Source organism: Pagrus major, chromosome 5, assembly GCF_040436345.1.
Source record: "Pagrus major chromosome 5, Pma_NU_1.0".
Classification (NCBI taxonomy): Eukaryota; Metazoa; Chordata; class Actinopteri; order Spariformes; family Sparidae; genus Pagrus; species Pagrus major.
In genome coordinates, this window is record NC_133219.1 from 9,634,635 (window position 1) to 9,654,669 (window position 20,035).

At 37.8% G+C, this 20,035-nt stretch overlaps 1 protein-coding gene across 1 annotated transcript in view; it reads right to left on the reverse strand.

Annotated features, from left to right (window-relative positions):
- The window catches only part of LOC140995477 (phosphatidylethanolamine-binding protein 4), a 62,464-nt gene extending 44,895 nt beyond the window's left edge, over positions 1–17,569 (reverse strand). The window contains exons 1-3 of the mRNA XM_073465479.1: positions 17,510–17,569; positions 15,754–15,857; positions 15,351–15,483 (exon numbers count right to left, since the gene is read on the reverse strand). Of these exons, the coding sequence (XP_073321580.1) occupies positions 15,351–15,483; positions 15,754–15,857; positions 17,510–17,569 (297 nt within the window). The remainder of the gene's footprint in view (positions 1–15,350; positions 15,484–15,753; positions 15,858–17,509) is intronic.
- Between the last annotated feature and the right edge of the window lie 2,466 nt (positions 17,570–20,035).

Consider the following 20,035-nt stretch of genomic DNA (forward strand, 5'->3'; position numbering starts at 1 on the left):
AATCCAGGGGGATATGTCGCTGCAGGCAGATAGGATCTTATCCTGGATTTGCATAGATAAATGCACAGCAATAATTCAAGAAGCACACGGGACAGATGTAGTTTTGACCTGAGATATATTCTCAATCTGACCATTCCCTATTGACAAGATGCGCTCACAGGAGCTTAATTTTCAAATATGGTTGATCCACAGATAGAGGTCCACGTGTTATCTGCATTAACTCTTAACAAATATCAAATATTTAAAGGAAAAAAATAAATATGGAAGCCTCATAAACAAAAACTTTCAACGTCTTCCGCAAAAAGCTATGGATGCACAGGATCAGCCTATCGGCAAAAATGAAAAATCAGCAGCTTGTGCAATGAAAGGGTTATATCCGCATTCAAGCTAAGAGACATACTCTAACATACACAGACACAAATCCTGTTGAGCTGAGCCGAGCAGAGATACCCTACCAGCCCTCCAAGGCACAATTAGGATTTCACGGGGGGAAGAAATCTACATTCCTGCACACATGAAAAAAGTCCTTTCTCTCTCCCCACAACAATATCAACTTTTACTCAAGGAAAAACCTGAAGCACCACTCGATAGGATTTGGACAAAGAAATAAAAAACAAAGCCAGAAAAAAATCTAAATTTAAGCTGCAGTTGTTAAAGAAAAAATATTATGGTTGAGGAAAATCCAGTCCTAAGCCTCCCAGTTCCAATCAATTTATCCTATTCTCTGTGATATGAAGAGAAGCAACCACTCATAGTTTGTTTGAAGTGCTCGTCTGTGTGGAGCTGTGCCATGTTCAACAACATTTTGTATGGACAGCTTCAGTGTATGATTTTAACACCTGTCAGACATTAAGTCCAAGTACAAAAGGTCAAGTACCTGCCAGTCTGAATAAGGGAAGGGATCAGGCAAAACACTACATTTCCTTTCATGAGGTATCTCAATAAGTGGACACATTTACAGAAACATATCACAGTTGAATCATTATGGTACAGCAAATATAGGACAGTGAAATATGTTCTCTTCGGGGAGTAACACATTATATTGGAAAAAATTGCAGCAAAGCAATTCATAGTACAAATCTGTTACCACATCAACAACAATTTGGATTCAGACCCAAACACTCAACAGAGACTGCAGACTGTTATCTAATTGGGAAAAATAAAAGGTCTTTTGGATAAAGGTCATGTTGCACACTTGACTTTATTGACTTGAACAAAAACTTTCGACACTGTCAAAAAATGTAAGAAAAATACTTACAAACTTCCTGAACTCCAATTTTCTGATCAGGCCTCACAATGGTTTGACTCATAACTCAGGAAAACCGTGCAATCTGTTAGGGTCAATGTGGAAAAGTCCACCCTCCTACCAATAGTATGGGGATACTCCAGGGTCCAGTTACTATTTAGCATGTATATCAACAACCTACCTGCAAGATGCCCTGCAGTTGCCAAATGTATGCTGATGATACAGTTATTTATACAACAATAACTAGGAAAGCTCCAGACCAGCTCACTGAATCCTTACACTCTATATCACCATGGCTTAAGTCCTATCATTTAACACTGAATATTTACGTAAAGAAAAACAGGTTTAATATGTTTTCCTGTGCATAAACAACACAAAAAGGAAAAAATCATCGTAAAAATAAAGAATGAGGTCATCTGTGAGGTTGACAGTGTCAAGTAGAATCACATCTAATATGTGATACATAAGTGAATAATAATTGTAAAAAAGTTCAATCTCAACTGCTTCAGACTCATAAGAAAGTATCTTTCATGTCCCAGCTGTACATGCATAACATGATATTCTTACATCTATCATACTGCATTACATCCCATAAGCCTCAGAATCAACTGTAAAACTCATCATATCACAATTATAACAAGACAATAAAAATCATGGACAATAAAACAATGAGATGGCACCACTGCGATGACTTTTTGCGATGATGATTGCGATGATATTCAGCTTTAAAAGCTTCATAAGCTATTGCAATCCAAGCCTATTTTTAAATGCCTACATGGTCACGCTCCATCCCTGTTTGCTGAATTTATTACAAGACACAAGGACTCCAGCAGAGTCAACACATGGGCCTCAATAAATGGTAACGTTCATCAGTCTTCTCTGTTAAAGGAGCAAAACTTTGGAATTGTCTACCAACAGAGTTAGAATATTTTTATGTTTTTAACAGAGGTGTCAGGTCCATATCCCTACCAGTCAGCCAAGTATCTGAGGCTTTTCTGAGTGAACAGTCCAAGAGCTGCTGAACCAGGCAAAAAAGTACCCCATCAATTAGCGCAGGTGCAATAGTAGAGGGAGATGGATGCAAAGTTTCAGTTAAGAAACATGAAAACATGGATAAACCTGCACAAGCCTGTAGATTACCAGACGGATGTTTTCAGCAATCCTGAGGGGAACAATAAAGCAGGGGGCAAGTTTACGTCAATGTACTCCAAGGGGCAGGTCTCTTATAGGAAGTCACACTCTTTCACCCGGATGGACCAGTGTGACGGGCACTTTCTTGCAATTCCCCCACCTCTATTGTTTCTTTGAGCTCTTGACCAGCATTGCTCGAGTCCCTCCCCACAAATTCCTGCAGCATAGGATAGGGTGCATTACTGACAGAACCTCAACCAGGTTCAAATTCAAACAGCTTATTTCTTCACAGGCTGGTTTGAGGCAAAGCAGTGCAAAAAGTTCTCCTGGTTTTTTGATCGACAGGTTCTGTTTGGCCATTGTACTGAGAATGAAAACATGAAGAGGTTAGGAGGAGTGACCCCACTGAAGAACCTGGGTACGTGCTGAGTGGGGTACATACAGGCAGCCTGATAGACCCTCTCCTGGGTCTGGTTCCTGCTTCTGTGCCTCCTCTTGGCAGTATGGGCTCAGAAATGTAATCTGTCTCAGAAAAATTACACTGCTGTTCCTGATGGTAACCTTTTCCAAGCTGCAATAATCAATGAAAAGAAGTAGGCCCTGTCTTACTTATCCACAGAAGGTACAAAAACAGTAGTCACCCCAGGAGAGAAGCTGTAGCCCAAGAGAACTGAGGACTGTAGAGAGATAACCAAGAGTAGCCACGAATGAAAGGGTTCAAGAATGTAGAGAGTAATGTATTCTCGCTGATTGTCCTGCATGGTTGATTGTACTCACTCATAGATACCAGCCACCTAAATAGGCCTGATCTTCTTCATCAAGATCAGTGCATTATTGCCTTTGAAATTAACAAAAATGTCAGAAAAACACCCCATCTCACAACGTTAAAGAAAGTGAGAAATAATTTCTGGCAGCATCCCTTTGTCTGATTCCGCACTAAAAGTTAATGGTATCTATTCTGGACCAAGACCCATCCTCCATCCAATTTTAGTGGAAATCCATTCAGTAGTTCTTGTGTAATCTTGCCATCGGGTTTGCCATCAACAATCTGAGCTCTCAGCTTCATGGAACATGTGATTAGGGGATAAACCATTGTTTTGTAAGCAATAAATCCAAACGTTTCCTGCTATTCCAGAGTCCAACAGGACTTTTAGCTGATGAGAACCACAGGTAAGTTGCATAGGCTCTTCACTCAGAGGTGATGATTCGAATAAGTGGCCTGAATCCATGAATCCTTTTGATAACCACTGATTTGTTTAATTATTTTGTTCCAGCTTCTGGAAAGAGCAGAATGAGGATTGGCGGCATTTCTTCGTCTAATGTCATAGTTATCTAAGTATTCTTGGCTTTCGGATTGAACTAAATAAGCAGTGTAAAGATGATGCCCTGCACTTTAGGAAATCAATAAATCAAATGTTAAAAAAAGACTAGTTTGACAGTGGTGAGTGCTAACAATTGCAATGTTTGTTGTTTACATTATTGTGGTAATATTAGTTGTATTCATGTTAATTTTGTTACTGTAGTGTGATACTGGTAGCAATGACAATGATGCGCTGCACTCACAGCAAACAGAGCCAAAGAACAAGCCGCTGCAGTGGCAACACTCTCATTTAGTGGATAACCTAGTTGCACACGGCACACAAGCCCCTGAGCCAAAGGACAATCTGCTGCAACAGCAAAAGACTGGTTCAGCGACTAACCTAGTTTGCACCGGGTAGCATTTTGGAACTAAAGTACATTGAGCTAAGACAGCTTGTTAAATGTAGTGAACTATCTGCTAACACACATCTCCAAGCTGGCTAGTGAGAGCTACGCGAAAGTCAGTGCAGTCAGGTAGTGCATGTTCATTTGTTTTGGAGGAGTGGTTTGGAGGGAGGCCTGAAGGAGGGGTAGGATTTTTCAGTTGGATACTTTCAAAATGTAGCTTGCTCTTGCTGCTTTCTACCATCTTACCAATCCCAGCTTAAACTATGTTCTGATATTTTGTCATTATGACGGGCCATAGTGGACTGATGTATCTGCCTCCTTTCAAAATGTTTCAGCTGGAATACACAATAGAGATGTGGCAAAAGTGAGAAAATCTGCTAAGTGCAGTTAATTGGTGAGCAAAGCTAGTAAATACAAGCATTATGTTACTTGAGAAAAACAAAGCTAAAGCAAGGCCAAATGAACACTAAATATAAAATGTATTATTCTCCAAATAGGATCAGGTCAATTGGTCAAGTTATGTGGTCAAACCTAAGTACTGTTGTCCTTCACAAAATTGGTGAACTGCTTTTGCTTCGGCTGCTTTAACTTGGTAGCAGTCCCTCATCAAATGCTCTTCATCATTTATCATAAGAAAATAAATTACATTTATCTTATGAAATAAAACCAAAAAAAAAAAAATTTTAAGATTAAAAATGTCTTTACATGTCAGGCAACAAATAAAATAAATTATGCTTGTAGCACAGCCACATTTACTTTGACCCCATCCTGTCTGATTTAACTTTGACAGACATTAAGCTAAATACCACGAAGACAATAAATGGACTCAGGCTTCAGCTACAATGAATGTCTCCAAATTTAAGCTTACAGTTCTACTGATGCAATCTGGCAAATATAATGCCCTGAAGCACATCCATAGAGCATTATGCCAAATAAGGACATTAGCAGTACTTGAGTTTGACCAAGACCTTTTAGCTGCCCAGCCTGTGAAGTGGTGTTTTAAGGAAAAACACATTGTAAACGTCACTACTGATTCTCAGATTTGTGTCGCGTCTGAAGAAAAGGTTAAGCACATCGTCTATGTGAAAATGCCCAGATCTGCAGTCAGGCATAAAGTTGGCACCCAGTTAAATCATGCCATCAATGTGCTTCAGTTTTCTCATTATCCATACCTCTCATGACATTCACAGAAAGAAACAAAGCATCCTGCCAACACCTACTCTGTGAGAGAGCTCTTTCAGTTCAGCTCAAAAGCTGAGAGCTCCAAACCTCCACACCACAGTGTGGGCAGTTCTGGCAGAGCCATGTGCCTAAGAACACTGACTGAGTGCAACAGTTGGACTAATAACAGAACAAAAAAAATAAAATGGACGCACAGCGGGGACAGCCACAGCTCCACAGCTGAGAAGCAGGTTGACTTCTGCCCACCTTTCTCTTATTCAAGAGCGGTAAGATGTCCACAATGCCTCTCAGGTCTTAGTGCCATGAGGGGCGGTGAGCTTGCAGCTTCAGCCACTTCAGGGTAAAGCAAATCACTTTAATATGTTAAGAAGATTAAGCTGGATAAATGTCTAGATACATTTTTTGAAAAGCCACGTAAATCTGTAGTGTTTTTATTTGGGGAGGGGCGGTGTGTGAGTCAGTTGAGACGATCAACACAAACCCACCAAAATGCTACGCGATTGGCTAGGGAAAATTGGGCTTATTTGAGATTTTGCATTTTAAGCTTCTTGAATCTAAGACCATCCCACCTCTTTCTTATTATTTTTAACACCAACCTTTGGGACAACAAAACTATAGGAAAAAATGGTCACATGTGCCACTGCTCTCTCAGCTTAGACTTAAGACTCATACACAAAGAAGAGAAAGAGGTTAAAGTTGAAGGTCTCTAAAGTAAAGTACTATGAGGCCTTTTGGGATGTTTGTGTGCATTTCCTGTCAGGTAAATCATTCAAGTCAAATTTATTAACTGAAGCGAGTATATTCTAAATAAAAAATAGATGGCTGACTTTTTTTTCTATCTTAAGAATTAGCAATCTGAGGGTGTCCGCCTGTCAGCTCGCTGTGCTAGAAATTGAGTGTGAAAACGAAAGGGAGAAATGGAACAAATAATGTAAAGGGATTAACAAATCATTTGCATAACATTTTCTCTGCTTCCAAACTACAGGATCAGGAAAATGACAAGGAAGGCAGTTTTATCATCCCCTGTTCTCAGATCAATCAACGAATCAATGGACCCCGGATTGCTGCTACCATCAGCGACAGCCTTTAAATGTCAAAAGCTAAATAAATTACTGCTAATATATCTTTAAAAAAATAGTCAAAACAAGCCAAGGAGATAAATAAACCAGTTGCGGGAAACAGGCATCATATGATGAAAAACATCACCCAAAGAAACTTGAATAGAGTGCATCTTTGAAAAGATACTTTACTTTCACTGTGCCAAACGTGTATTAACCTGTTTTTCTTAACACTGTCTCTCCATCCAGAGTTAAGACAATAAGACCACTGAGGAGATGAAGGGGGTGGCATTATGGAGAGTTAAGCATTGTGAGCAGCCCTGAAGCTGTTCCTAAAGAAGGTGAATCAGAGGATTGGGACACAACTGTAACTAAACCCTGTGCCTGACCACAAATGAGAAGTACAAAACATTTTGGGCAAAATGCCACTAAGCCAAGCATCTGGATCTTAAGTAAACTTCGAGTGATCCCTTTTAACTTTGTGATTACTTAGTTCTAAGAGAAGAGGCTGTCAAAGAAAAAGAAGTCAATTACCTCAGTTTCAAACATAAGAACCAGTAATCCTGTCCATAAAGTCCTAAGTGTCTACATCAAAACTCTTTTTAGTTAAGATAAATTATGATACAACTAAGAATCTAAATTAAAGTTTATATGTCAATTTCTTCGCCACCTAGGATGGAGCTCATAAAAAAGCTTAACAGCCCGAGCTGCATGGGGCTGCAGTGATCTCCCGCTGGACAGATCACATTAATAAAGAGGTACAAGTTTCTTTCTGTGCCAAAGTGCGATGGAGTCTACCCCAGATCTTACAATGATTCCCTGGTAAATGTTAGGTTTCTGTGGCTCATATAAATAGAAATTTAATCTTGTATGTTTGTCTAAGTATCCACAGCAGCAGATGCACTTCCCATGCAGATTATGAATCTTTGTTTGAACAGATCTTGCCGTCAATGTATATGAACTGACAAGATAGAATTTCTGTGTGAATACTGAATAATAATCAGGAGGCACAGGTTCAGTCGGTATTTTTATTAAAGACACACTGCTTCTCCAAGTCTTTGCTATTGCCTCTGTGAATCCTGTTCGTTTTGGATCTAATTAATGAGTTTCATAATTGTCATGCGTAGTCTCAGGTGGGAAATTTGCACATGATTCTAACATGTGGAAATTATGCACATCTTCTTTCATCCATGGATGTAGCAATTTTATTGCTTTGTTAGTTTTCTATTTTAAAAATTTGATCTCTCCATCATTTACTAAAAAGTTTGGATGTAAACAAATCACATCTCAAAAACATATCAAGGTCTGTTCAGTTGACTTTACATGTTGAACAACCTCCTTTCCTGAGAGCTTTTGTTAAACGGTGAAAATCTATAATTTTCTCCAATGCCGCTCTTTGCATAGAAACCTGACCATTGTCATCTGTAAGAGCATCCCAGAGCTTCTTTAATCTGTTCTTATCCTCCCATTGATAATACAATACATTTTCATGGTAATTGAAATCATATTTTACTCACAGCCAGCGAGTAAAAGTATTGCTGCCTACGCTCTTAGACCAAATGTAAGGTGAAGAAATACCATGCCACTGCAACAACAGGGTACAAAAGGGTAGCTTCAAAATATTAAATATACTGTCAGTATAAAAGACAAGGCATGGGTGAGTGGAGGGAAGAAAAAAACAGGAAAAGGAGGTGAGAGAAAAAGGAAAATATATAAACATTGGTCATGAGATATAAATGTGTCAGGTGCAATCTTACTTTTCCATGAGAGACATTTCCTTTAGCCCCTCAACTGAAGGCGAAACTTAAACCTTGTGGCCTGTAAGAGTACTTGTGCACCTGTAGTGGTCTGCATACCACACACATGCTTCACAAGGTGCAAATTATTCTTCTTCAGTGTGGAAAGGTGGCTTAGGAGGTTTATTGCCTCTCTTCATTCCACTGAATATGTATAATCAATCCAGTGCTCCTGGTAGCAGAGGGTTGTAATTCTTTCCCCTTCAGAAGCGCGCATGAATCATATATGTTGTGTAGTAATGGGCAATGACTGAATGAAGCGGGACACGGGTCAGCTTAACAGGGTGTTATAATGACAAAGGGGAACATTAGCTAAGGAAATAAACTCCTTGAGTCTTGGCCAAAAGCGCTGATTTAATCCAGCAGAGCCAAAAACACCCACCTGATGACAGTGAATAAGCAATTAGATGGATATTACGGAACATGTTTCACTTGTTGACCCTCCCTGTCATATGAGGGCTCAAAGAAGTGCCTCGTCTCTTTATCTAAATATACATCTTTGACTCTTCGCTGAGTGAAGACCATCGCCTACTGGAAATACAATCCGTCTTTGCGTTCTCACATCCCCAACATGAAGACCTATCAGGAATCCTGCATGGGTGGACATGTAGGCTTTCCTAGGAATGACAGGGTCTGCTAAAGAGGAACCCCACCCTCGCTTTCTCCAGCATGCCAACACAGAGGAGAGTGGGCAGCGCTGAGACGGCAGCCTGCCGTGGGCACTGCCAGGCTTAAAGCTGCCCTGTCGTCATCAGAGGCTTGCAGAAAAGAACGCTGAGATTCACCAAAAAAAAGAGGAGGGGGATCGTTGCATTTAAATCCTCTCTCAACGCCCCCACATGTTTTAGCAAAGCATAAAAATCATTCACAGAGAGAGAGAAAGCGAAAAAGAAAAAGATAGAGGGAAATAGAGAGGAAACAGCTATTAGCAGCAGTAAGCAAGCTCAAGAGATCATAGTGAGGCAGCTCTAATCGCGGTAATGGTTTAAACCCTCATTCCATCCACCAGATGCAGAAATGTCTACCCAAAAAACAAGGCTTTGAAATCCCCCATGTCTAAGAATGTGCCCTGTGGCTATGGTCCTTACTGACAAAAAAAGAAAAGAACAACTCCAAAACTGTCTCCACTTTTGGAATAACTATGAGGTAAAGATAGCTCCTGTGGCCTGTGTTGTTTACACCGACTACATCGAGGAACGACGAGTATGCTTGTATTGAAAGAAAGGATAATTATTTTAAGTAAACTGTAGCATACATAAATGTCATTGATCTCAGCTGAGGAATCAAACATGAGAATACTTTCAGGGATCCACCTGAGACCCAACTCTCTGCCCTCTTAAATAAATAAGTTAGTGAATTCAATTTTCATCAATTTGGCTTTATTTTGTTAAATGTCACACTAATGTCCAGGGAAATTTATCCAGAAGAAATGCAGGCATTAATGATACATATATCAGTCACAACAACCTTATAGCCTAATTACACTATATGCATTATCAGAGAAATATGTCTTGCAAGTGAAAATTCTACAACAAGAATGGCACTCAGTAAAGCACATACCTCTGCCAAGTCCCAATAGTCCCCTTTAATTCAATCAAGGCTAATCCAATATCAAATAAAAACATATTCAGACCCGGTAGATCAGGATTTTTATTTGGATCTGCATCAAATTGTACTCGCTCATGACAGGCACCTAAAAACACTTGATTTTTTTCATCAAGATCCATGCCTTTTTCCCTGATAAATTAACGAGTATTTCGAAAAACACCCTATCTTGCAATATTACAGAAAGTGAGAAAAAAATTCCTGGCTTTGTCCCTTTATCCTGATCTACACCAAAAGTTAATGGGGTCTATTCTGAGCTGTCATCCATCTAAGTTTTGTGGAAATCTCTTCAGTAGTTTTTGTGTTATCTGGCTGACAAACCAACCAACCAACCAACCAACCAATAAATGGTAACGATGCAAACATAACCACCTTGACTGAAGTAATAACTGCAATCGAGCTTTGCACAGAGCAAATTAAAAGCTCAATCAAACACCATCCTTCTTATGATGGTTTAAGAAGGTAGAAACTCACTTCAACATTCTTTGGTTGTGTGTGCCAAAAGCACACCTGGATGCCAAATATACACAGGGTTCTTTAATCCTTTCTAGTTCAGAGGTCTTTGGTTATTTTTGGAGTCTTAATTTTCACTATTATTTTCTTCTTTTCTGCAGGCAAAGCTTCATCTGACTGGTTTTCTGTCCTTTGGCCAAGTTTGCTGGTTTTCCAAAGACCTCTGTCAACATGAAACACTCATGTAGCTTTTCCTTTCTGTGAAAAGAAAATTCCTAAAAGCATTTTGGCATTAACAGTAGATATTAATGTTGAACTGAAAGAGTCTAGATTTTGAACAGGGCAAGGTGTTGTAACATTGTTCTGAATCTCAAAACTACTTTCAGCAATTCATAATTAATGTGCATCTTTCTTAAACAATTAATCAACAGTAATGTTGTTGCAGTCAAATGTGCAGAGGGGTCTTTTGTATAGGTATCAGGAAAGTGAAAGTAAAGCAAAGTTTGATAATCATCAGTGCCAAGCATGTTTTTGTCGATATGATTCAACAGTGAACTGACTTCCTGACCTCTGAGACCCAATTTACAGCAACACAAGTACCTGATTTTAACAGTTGGTTTCTGTAGATAGATAGATATAACTATAGATATTTATGTTGTGAATCTCCCAATTACAGCTTTGGCTCCTCAAGTCTACAAGTATCTTCAAAGACACTTCACACCAGCTAGGTGTCAGTAAGGATCAAATATAAAAATTGGTTTGGAAAACAAAGAAAGGTGTCATGACAGCACTGCATTGGGTCTCGTGTTATACCTGCTGAGGGTGAGAGCTACTTTCTTTATCCAAGTGTCACTCCAAGAGTTCAAATACAAATTGGGATCATTATTATCTGGTTGTGTCGGAGTCATTTCTACAGTATATATGTCAAATATGACAATTTTTCAGTAATTGTGTCTACGCAAAGAGATTGCTTTATTAGTGTGTTCTGTCGTTCATTTTGATTGTTTCAAAATATTCTGGATTACATTTAAGTTTACAGATACTTCTAGTTCCTACTGAGAAAAAATACCAGGGTGTGAGACTGTAACAACAAGCAATGTTTTTCAACTCAAGTATCATTGACCTTAATTTACATAAAGATACTCATCATGAGGTCGATGTGCTATGTAATTTTGGATATGTCAACTACAGTCAAGAAAAAGCTATAGGTCTCATTTTAGCAAATCATAGTTATTATCATTTGTCTCTGCTTGGGTATAACCCTTTTTTATTGATGTTTTTTAACATTTAGTGTGAATACATTGTAATTGGACTTACTGTATATTGTGCATTTCCCTTAAAACTTCAGCCGTATCCTTAAGTGCAAAACTTTTCTTGTACAATCATGTTACTGTATTTGAAAACCTTGAATAAGACATGAGACTGACAAAAATTAAATTTTCTACTGATGTTCTTTGTGAAGTTCTGTAGTAGTAGGTCATCGCTGGAAAGATGGCCCTTGCATAACACTGGGCTGTCTATGCAGTAGAAAGATATAAATATATTTGAAATTGGTGCTACGACCAGAGAAAACCGAGACTACTACAATGTACTGGGTGACGTACTGCGTGTTGGGCAGTACATGGTTTTCGTTCGTTTGGAAACAGGAAACCGTAAGGCGGCCAGCTGGAAAACAACAATATCGTATTACAGCTAAACAGAATACTAAAACATGTTTCGGAAAACAGTTAAGGAGAGGAAAAGACAAGTTCATATTTGATCGGCACTGCCTTGTTTTACAGTGTGATCAGAGTTTTTCAGCTTCAGTTTTCACCGTACAGGAACAATATGGTAAACTTTCGGTTTACGGTCTTTCTCTATTACAGCTAAACAATAAGGTAAAATATATTTCTGAAAACATTTAAGGCCAGAAATAGTGTTGTAACAGAATCTTGGTTTATAGTTTATCAGCACTGCCTAGTTTGATCGGAGTTTGGTGAAACGCCCCTGACTCAATCCAACACAGAGAGAGGGAGAGAGAGAGGGGCGGCTGTCTCTCAAGATCCGACCATACTCCTTGTGTCCGAGGATGCGTTGATACAAAAATGTGGAAGTACAATCTGTAGTAGATACAATAGTCCTAAAATCTGACGTGGTATTCCATTGTTCAGGTGCGTATAATACCAACATTATAGTGATACGAAGGTTGAAAATCAGCAAAGTTTCTCTTAAGTGAGGGAAAGTCTTTTAAAAGACTGTACTCAGACCTATTACAATCATTTCTGAACATCTTCCAATAAAAGAATATAGTCATATCTGTTACATTTCCAATCCTTATTATCAATATATTCACGAGACTCATTGTAACCAAGTCATGTTGTTATAGTGCCGTAAATCCCACTAGACAATACATATCTCACTTGCTTCAAACTGTGGCCGCTTTTAAAGCTTTTGAGTTTAATTAGGATTTCTAAAAATGCTTCATTAACACACATGCCAGGTTTTGTTAACACATAAGTTCAAGTGGTGAATCGTTGCTCTGAAGTTTGAACACAGAAATCTGCAGTTTCTGTGGCCCTTTGCTTTTGTTTTTGGTCATGAGCACCTATTTAGAGGCGGGTGTATGGGACTTCTGCCCATTGCGCTCCATTACAATTACTCAGCAGGCATGCATCCCGTCCCAGTAATGAAGTGGGTGTTACTGTGGGTGGATTTGAGCATGAGCGGCCACTATTCTGTATTCCTACTACTGGGTACAAGGGCTGAGTGGCAGAGAATAGCAGCAGCGCTGGCAGTATGGCACGGTGACAGAAAGCGTGGTGGACCAGCAGACCAACCACAGAACCACAGGCAACAATCTGATCCTTCAATAGTGCGTGTTTACTAAAGTGTCAGAAGAAATGGAGAATTACATTTCAGAGCCCAGTAAATAAAGTTTGTATTGATTTAATCCAACATGTAATCTGTTTTGCTGTCTGACACTGATTCTGGAAATAAAAGAGAATCATGTAAGACAGCATTATAGATAATACGACCATAGATCAAATGGAGTTTGGGCAGGAGAAGGGCAATAGATCATGTTCAAGCTAGACTGCTTAGCTCTGGAATTCACAAACTAGCTCCTAAATCGAGGTGGCGTTCAATTTAAGTTTTCAATTTACTGATATAGGATTTGGTGTGCGCTCGATGTGATTTCATTGTCAACTTCAGCAGGGGTTCTGTGGACTGGGAACAGTATCTCTCACTCAATTTGTCGCTCAACAAGAAAACTACACTGAAGATGATCCACTGAAAAATCCACATAAAAATAAATGAATGCTGCACAGATCATTTGAATGACTCTCTATCTGGCATGATGACAGAAGCAAGTATTTTAAGAGGAACATACAACACGTCATTTAAGCCCTACTTCATGTCCTGCCAACCTATTTTCCAAACATGTTTTTCCTTTCAGTTTATGTATGTATAGAAGTTATTTATGATCTATACAGTCACTGTAATTTTCTTCTCAAAAAAATAATTTGTTTTATCATAATTTGTTATCTATTAAATCATTTTTATCTCAAGCGTAGTAGAATAAAACACTCAAACTTCAAACTATAGTTTTACTGTCTTTCTTGCAATAACAGCTTTATCCTCTAGATAAATTAATTATAATCTTTTTCAGTCTTAGGGTCATGGTTTGAGTTTTTACACAAACAATGTATTTATTAAACATGAGTTTACACTAAAGAATACAGGTTCTTACACTGGTCCTCTAAAGCATAAACAGCTTTGTGTGCTGTCTGCTGATATTCAAAATAATTACTGTAATGAAACCTAACTGAGGATGGATGTTTCTTGTTTGTGGCTTCACTAGTTAAAAACAGAGATTAGAGTATTTACCAGTCAAAATCAGTGACTGAATTAAGAACGACAATGACAGTATTATCTTCTTTACAATTTGTTATTTGACATTCAGAATAGTATAAACTGTAGACAGGACATAACCATGGTTTAACACAATCGTTCCTCCGTAAGGCTTACAAGTATGATGTGCTAGCACCACCCTCTGGCAACAGAAATGACTGCAAACTATCAGTGGTCGGTACAGGTTCGATAATATGAGGTGGCACTGAAGCTCAAAACTGGAGTACATCATGACATTTAAAATATGACTTCAATGTTATTTAATGCTTATACTTTTTTAAATGTTATGAAGCTTTTATTCTTCTTGGCAATAACTTAAATCCTGTTCTGTTGAGAAATAGCTGCAGCTTGTCTTATCTAATACTGCACTCTAGTGGTGCAAATAAGCACGTGCATGGTTGCCAAATAACACTGACTACACAAAGAAAACATTTCAAGCACAGTAAAATGTCTAAAAATGGCCCAAGAGACTCAGAGAAACATAATGCAGATCTCTTTGTCTGAGGTATGAGGAACAAAATCTAAAATCTATTGTAGTATTCAGAGATACTGATGTACCAATGGATCAGTTTGAATGTGTAAAATATTTCTGTTCTGTGACAGTTCAGTCTACTATTCGAGGTGAAAAAGTGGGTGATAGTCTCTTATTTAACAACCTGCAGTGGTAGGATAATAATCAATGAAAATGTAAATACAGGCCAAGTAGAACTAATTGATTACTCTGCCCAAACCACAAAAACACATTGACACACATATATACACAGTGATGGAAAGTAAATTGGTACATTTACTCAAAAACTGTACTTAAGTACAAATGTAAGATGTTTGTACTTTATTTGAGTATTTCCATTTTCTGCTATACTTCCACTCCACTAAATTTGGAGGGAAATTTGGTACTTAACTCTACTACATTTATTTATAACTTTAGTTAGTAGTTTGCAGATTATGTTTGCATCAGAGCCAAAGTAGTGCATTTTTATTTATTTTTTATTTTATTTTATTTGCAATCAGATTAAAAAAGAAAAACACAGAAATGTTGATTATGGGATCAGATAATCATCCAGGCCAATAATCCGTTGACCCATTGTATACAGTATGTACATGTAAATATATGTATAATTTACTTTTGATAGTTTAATACATTTAATCAGATACTTTTACTAAAGTGCAATCACGTGGGTGACTGTCATTTTTAACAAAGTAATATTTTAACAAGATATCTTTACTTTTACTCAAGTATGCCTTTTGGGTACTTTTTACAACACTACATATACGTGCTCTTACCTTGTGAGCTCCAGAGTAGTAAATCTGCGGAGCTTTCCAAACTGTGCTGACTTTTTGTCGGAGATTCTGATTCTTTGGAATCACGAGGCATTTGTCAATGTCCAGTCCTGGATAGATCACCTCTAGTCCACCACTTAATGGAAGAAAGATAAATGATGAAACTCACTCTACACAATTTTGTATTCCAGTCTGTATTTAGGGCTCACATCGTGAGATAAACATAGAGATAAACGTGAGATAAACATTGCTCAATACTGCCATGAGCAAGAAGTGCCACAATGAGTGAGCAAATTAACCTTAGTTCAGGTTCTTCTGTCTTTGCCATGTTCATTTTGACTATAGTTTATCTGTCATTGCAAGTACATTATGACCACAGCTCTGTGAGGCATTATGGGCTACTTACTAACAGAAAGAAGAATCCAGAGAGCTCAGGGTGTCCGATTGTGCTTCCACATTGTAAAACCCCAAAACACAAGCACATAACACCAGAACAGGTGCCAGCACAGCCTGCAGAACAACAGACAAATAACTTTTGTTCAGGAATTGTTAATTTTTAATTAAATAGTATTCTTCATTTGCCAAGTAATGAGGTCTGACTGAAACACAGCCGATTATATCCTGACAGTCAAAGACGAAGATACAGACTGCCTGTCATTTTTAATGAATGACAGCTCAGTAACAATTTAAGTTGCACATCATTCATCTGTTAAGCAGTATAGCTTTTAAATGGTAAATAAAAATTCTGTTTGGAGTCACTGTAACAAGGGCTGCACATTTGATTGAAATATTATTGAAATTGCAATATGTCACATCATCATGATTTTAATGGTGTTTTTCAATGAAAGTGAAAACTGTGATGATGACAATGGTAGTGTGATGGTGAAAAATTATTCCATCTAATGATGAATCATACTGCAGTTGCACTATTTGTTAAAATAATCACAAAATGTTTTTTTATAACAATATCATGCATAACTACATGATTATATGTCATGACTTGACCTGTATCGATGGGAAATCTGCACAGTGTGTTAAATACTAGTTATTTTAGCTGCTGTTACAAGTTTCGGCTTCCCTCATATTCTGTCTAAATCATCGCCTAAATAAATGGGTGAAGTGTAGGCAGCAGAGAAGGTGACATGTTAACCTGTACTTTTACTTACATTTGTGGAGTTTGACATATAACAAAACATATCCCAATGAATACTGCCTTCCCTGTTTTCTCATCACTGCCACTGAATAAAAGTCAGATTTTAGAAAGGCATGTCAAAAGCATCTGTTCTGCAGTGGTTTGACTTTTGAAAACTATTACCAATCAAAACAAGGGACATCATCTCAATATGTGGGAGATGGAATAAAAATACCATGCACACCTGGTCACCCTAATCGTGCAGCCATGACTGTAATTCAAGTGCTTCTACCTTAATGCTTTAAAGGAGTTCTATGGAACTTGCGTGTTTTGTCATTAGTTTATGATGGCTGACTCCATCTCTAAACTAACGTTAGCTACTGTTGCTCTTTGTTAGTGAGTAAAGAGAGAGGCACTCAGACGAGGCACTTCAAGTCCTTCAAAAAGAATTGTCCGCAGTCCAGCAGCATTAAACAACAAATCATCCGCAGGCCTGTATAGGCAACCAAGAGAGACGGGGAGGGTCTCATTTTTCATGTCATGTTACAATCTGCTCACGTACGGACAATGAACAAGTGAATAATAAATATAAATTACATAAAAAAATAACACAGAGCCCGCTTAAGGTAGGCCTGCTTAAGGTAGGCCGCAACTAACAACTATTTTCATCATCGAAAATCTACCAAATTGAATTTCATAATCAATTGATCAATGTATATATTGCCAACATTGGTTTAAATGCCAGACCAAGTTTCTGAATTAAAAAATAAAACTTGCCTAAAACAATAAGAATATTTGAAGGAAAGAAGAGAGCAAAAGTCTGCATAACAGTTCAAAACCTATTGATATGTAGCATATTATCATATTAGACAAAGAAAAGCACATTTCAGAGGCTGGAACTATTAGACTTTTTGCATGTTTTACATAAAAATACCTCAAAATGTGTGTATGAATCCTATAAAAGTTTTAGATTTCACCTGCTGTTCTGCGCAGTCATAACCAGTCGGAGCTTATTTACACAGCACCTGACCTGAAAACCTGTCGGACTAGTCTGACACATCAGCAGCACTAACATGTGCATGAGATTCATCCTGGTTTGCTTGAGGACACTGGTTTCAATTAGTATTTCTGACGTTACAGTCAATGTCACTGTTAAATTACAATATCACTGAGCGTTGATTCACCTTAAATTAAAGCATGCACACTGCCAAAAGTTAATTACGTGCTGCTAATGCTTAACTATAATTAGCTAAATCAATAACATTAGCGTCATTTGGCCAAAGTTACACCCAGCAGTGTCATTACTTTCACTTATGTATTTCCTGATAACTTATCCATAGTTAAAATAAAACGATTCACTTGACCCGTGAAGACAGTATTAGAAGTAGCCTAATTTAATTAGCGGTGACACTCACATTAGCTTGAAGCTAGCCTTCAGGTGTTTAGGCTAACATTAACTAGTTTATATTTATGCAGTGGAACATTAGCCTATGACACTTTACATGTCGACAAGAGCTGTGCTATTTATCAAGTGTCGGTTGAGAAATAGATAGACATGACTAAACATCACTGCAGTCTTCGTACGGCAGCTATATTAATTTGTAATTAATTAATATTACCATCTCTTTTCTGTTGGGCAGCAGGTTCCTCCTTCCTCTTCTTCTTCTGCTTCTTGTTCTTCTTCTTCTTCTTCTGGTCCAACTTGTGCCTGCCGCCTCTGCGCAGTGTGCACGCGCTCCTGCTGACCTATGAGGCTGCAGAAGTTTCATATGACATGAGTGAGAAGGCTTTTAAAAAAAGAGTCTGGCGCCATACCCAACCTGCACATGTTGCTCCTCTTTTTATTTAGTAAATATTATTTACACATTGTCAAGAACACATGCTACAGAATTTCAGATTTACAGCTCCCAAATAATAAAAACAGCTCTTAAGAACAAAAGTACCTGATGACTAAGGAAAATGTCATCAAGGCTTTGAACACTGAGAAAACATTCAAGTTTTTTTCTTCTGTTATTTATTTTTGTTTTATTTATTTAATTTTCAACCATTTCTGAACAAGGCCTCTTAAACTATGCAGTAGTGATTGTGCAGCATATATAATATATTCCTGGTGCTGCTAAAGCTCCCTTTGGTTTGTGCTTCTCTGCAGCGGTGATATTAGCACCCACACATATGGAAAAGGGCCCCAGTGACAACTTCTTTGTAATTTATGATCTAATCTTTTTTTTTTCTACCTGATGTTGTCTACATATCTAATGATGTTTGCTATACCCTCTAATGCAATTTGAATAGAACCTGGTGCTACAAAGCAGTGCAAGTTTGTAGTTTCAAAGTCAGACATTTCAGTATGCATAGTACAAAAACAGTATCTATCTTAAACTATGCAATAGCTTGTATCAATTGCCAAGTTTGAGTTGCAAGTCATCACACAATTACTATTTACACATTTGAGTTACAATTTAACTTCCAGTGGCTGCAATATCTCAGCAGTTTGTTTTTTTTTATTACTTTTTTTATTATGCAGACTCCAAAATTGGAACTCGTTAGCATAAAGCAATTTTAAAATGATGAAACTAATTTGAAATCCCTGCATTCATTTCATGGGTAAATGGTTAATGTCACAAATGTATGTTTTGTCATTGTGTTAATCTAATGTGGCCTCAATGGTCAGAGTCATTAATTCATTTTGTGATGACAGTTTTAAAAGAACATAAAACCTGCGCAGTGTTCAAACTAAAGCACACACATCGAAATCCCCGAATCGACTGCTTTACATCCAAATAATGGATTAAGTACATTTACAAATACACACGCGCACACACACAACCTAGAGAGCACCATGGTAACTGAACATATAGCAAACAAACTAGTAACCACAGTAACACTACTTTACATTCGATACCATACATACACTACACTGTACATTAAGGCATGAGGTGCTGTTGATGCAAAACATCAGCAGAAGATTCATTGATAAATGCAATGCACTGAGGAATGAAATGCATGTCTATGAAATGTTTCAATCACACCACCAAGGCAAATTATAACACTCCTGCCATTAAATTATTAGAATAGGCTGTAATTTGGGTGAAAACCGACCGTTATTTTTTTTATTAGTCAGATGATCTGACTCTAAAAAGATGGCTCTGAAAAGAGAACAATACTCCTGCTGACTGTCTGACCACGTGTGCCAAAACATTTGATCAATTAAAATATTTGAAATGACATGTAATTGAGAGCAATTTAGAGCTACTGCTTATAGCACCAGCACCACTACTAATCTATATCTTACACTTGAAATGACAATGAACCAACTTATTTACTTTACTTACTTATTTTGGCGAGCCCTCTTCATGCATTGTAGTTATTAGGTTGAAAGTTAATAAGCAAGAATTTTGGTTTTGTCACTGAATTGATTCACACCACAAAATCGTTTTAAGCTCTTTGTTGGGCTCTAAATATCTAGTCAAAGATGGTATGGAAGAGTTAAACTAATCATATGCAGGATTAAAGCAAGCCTGTCTTTAACATATGCTGCAAAAGCAAATGCTGCAAT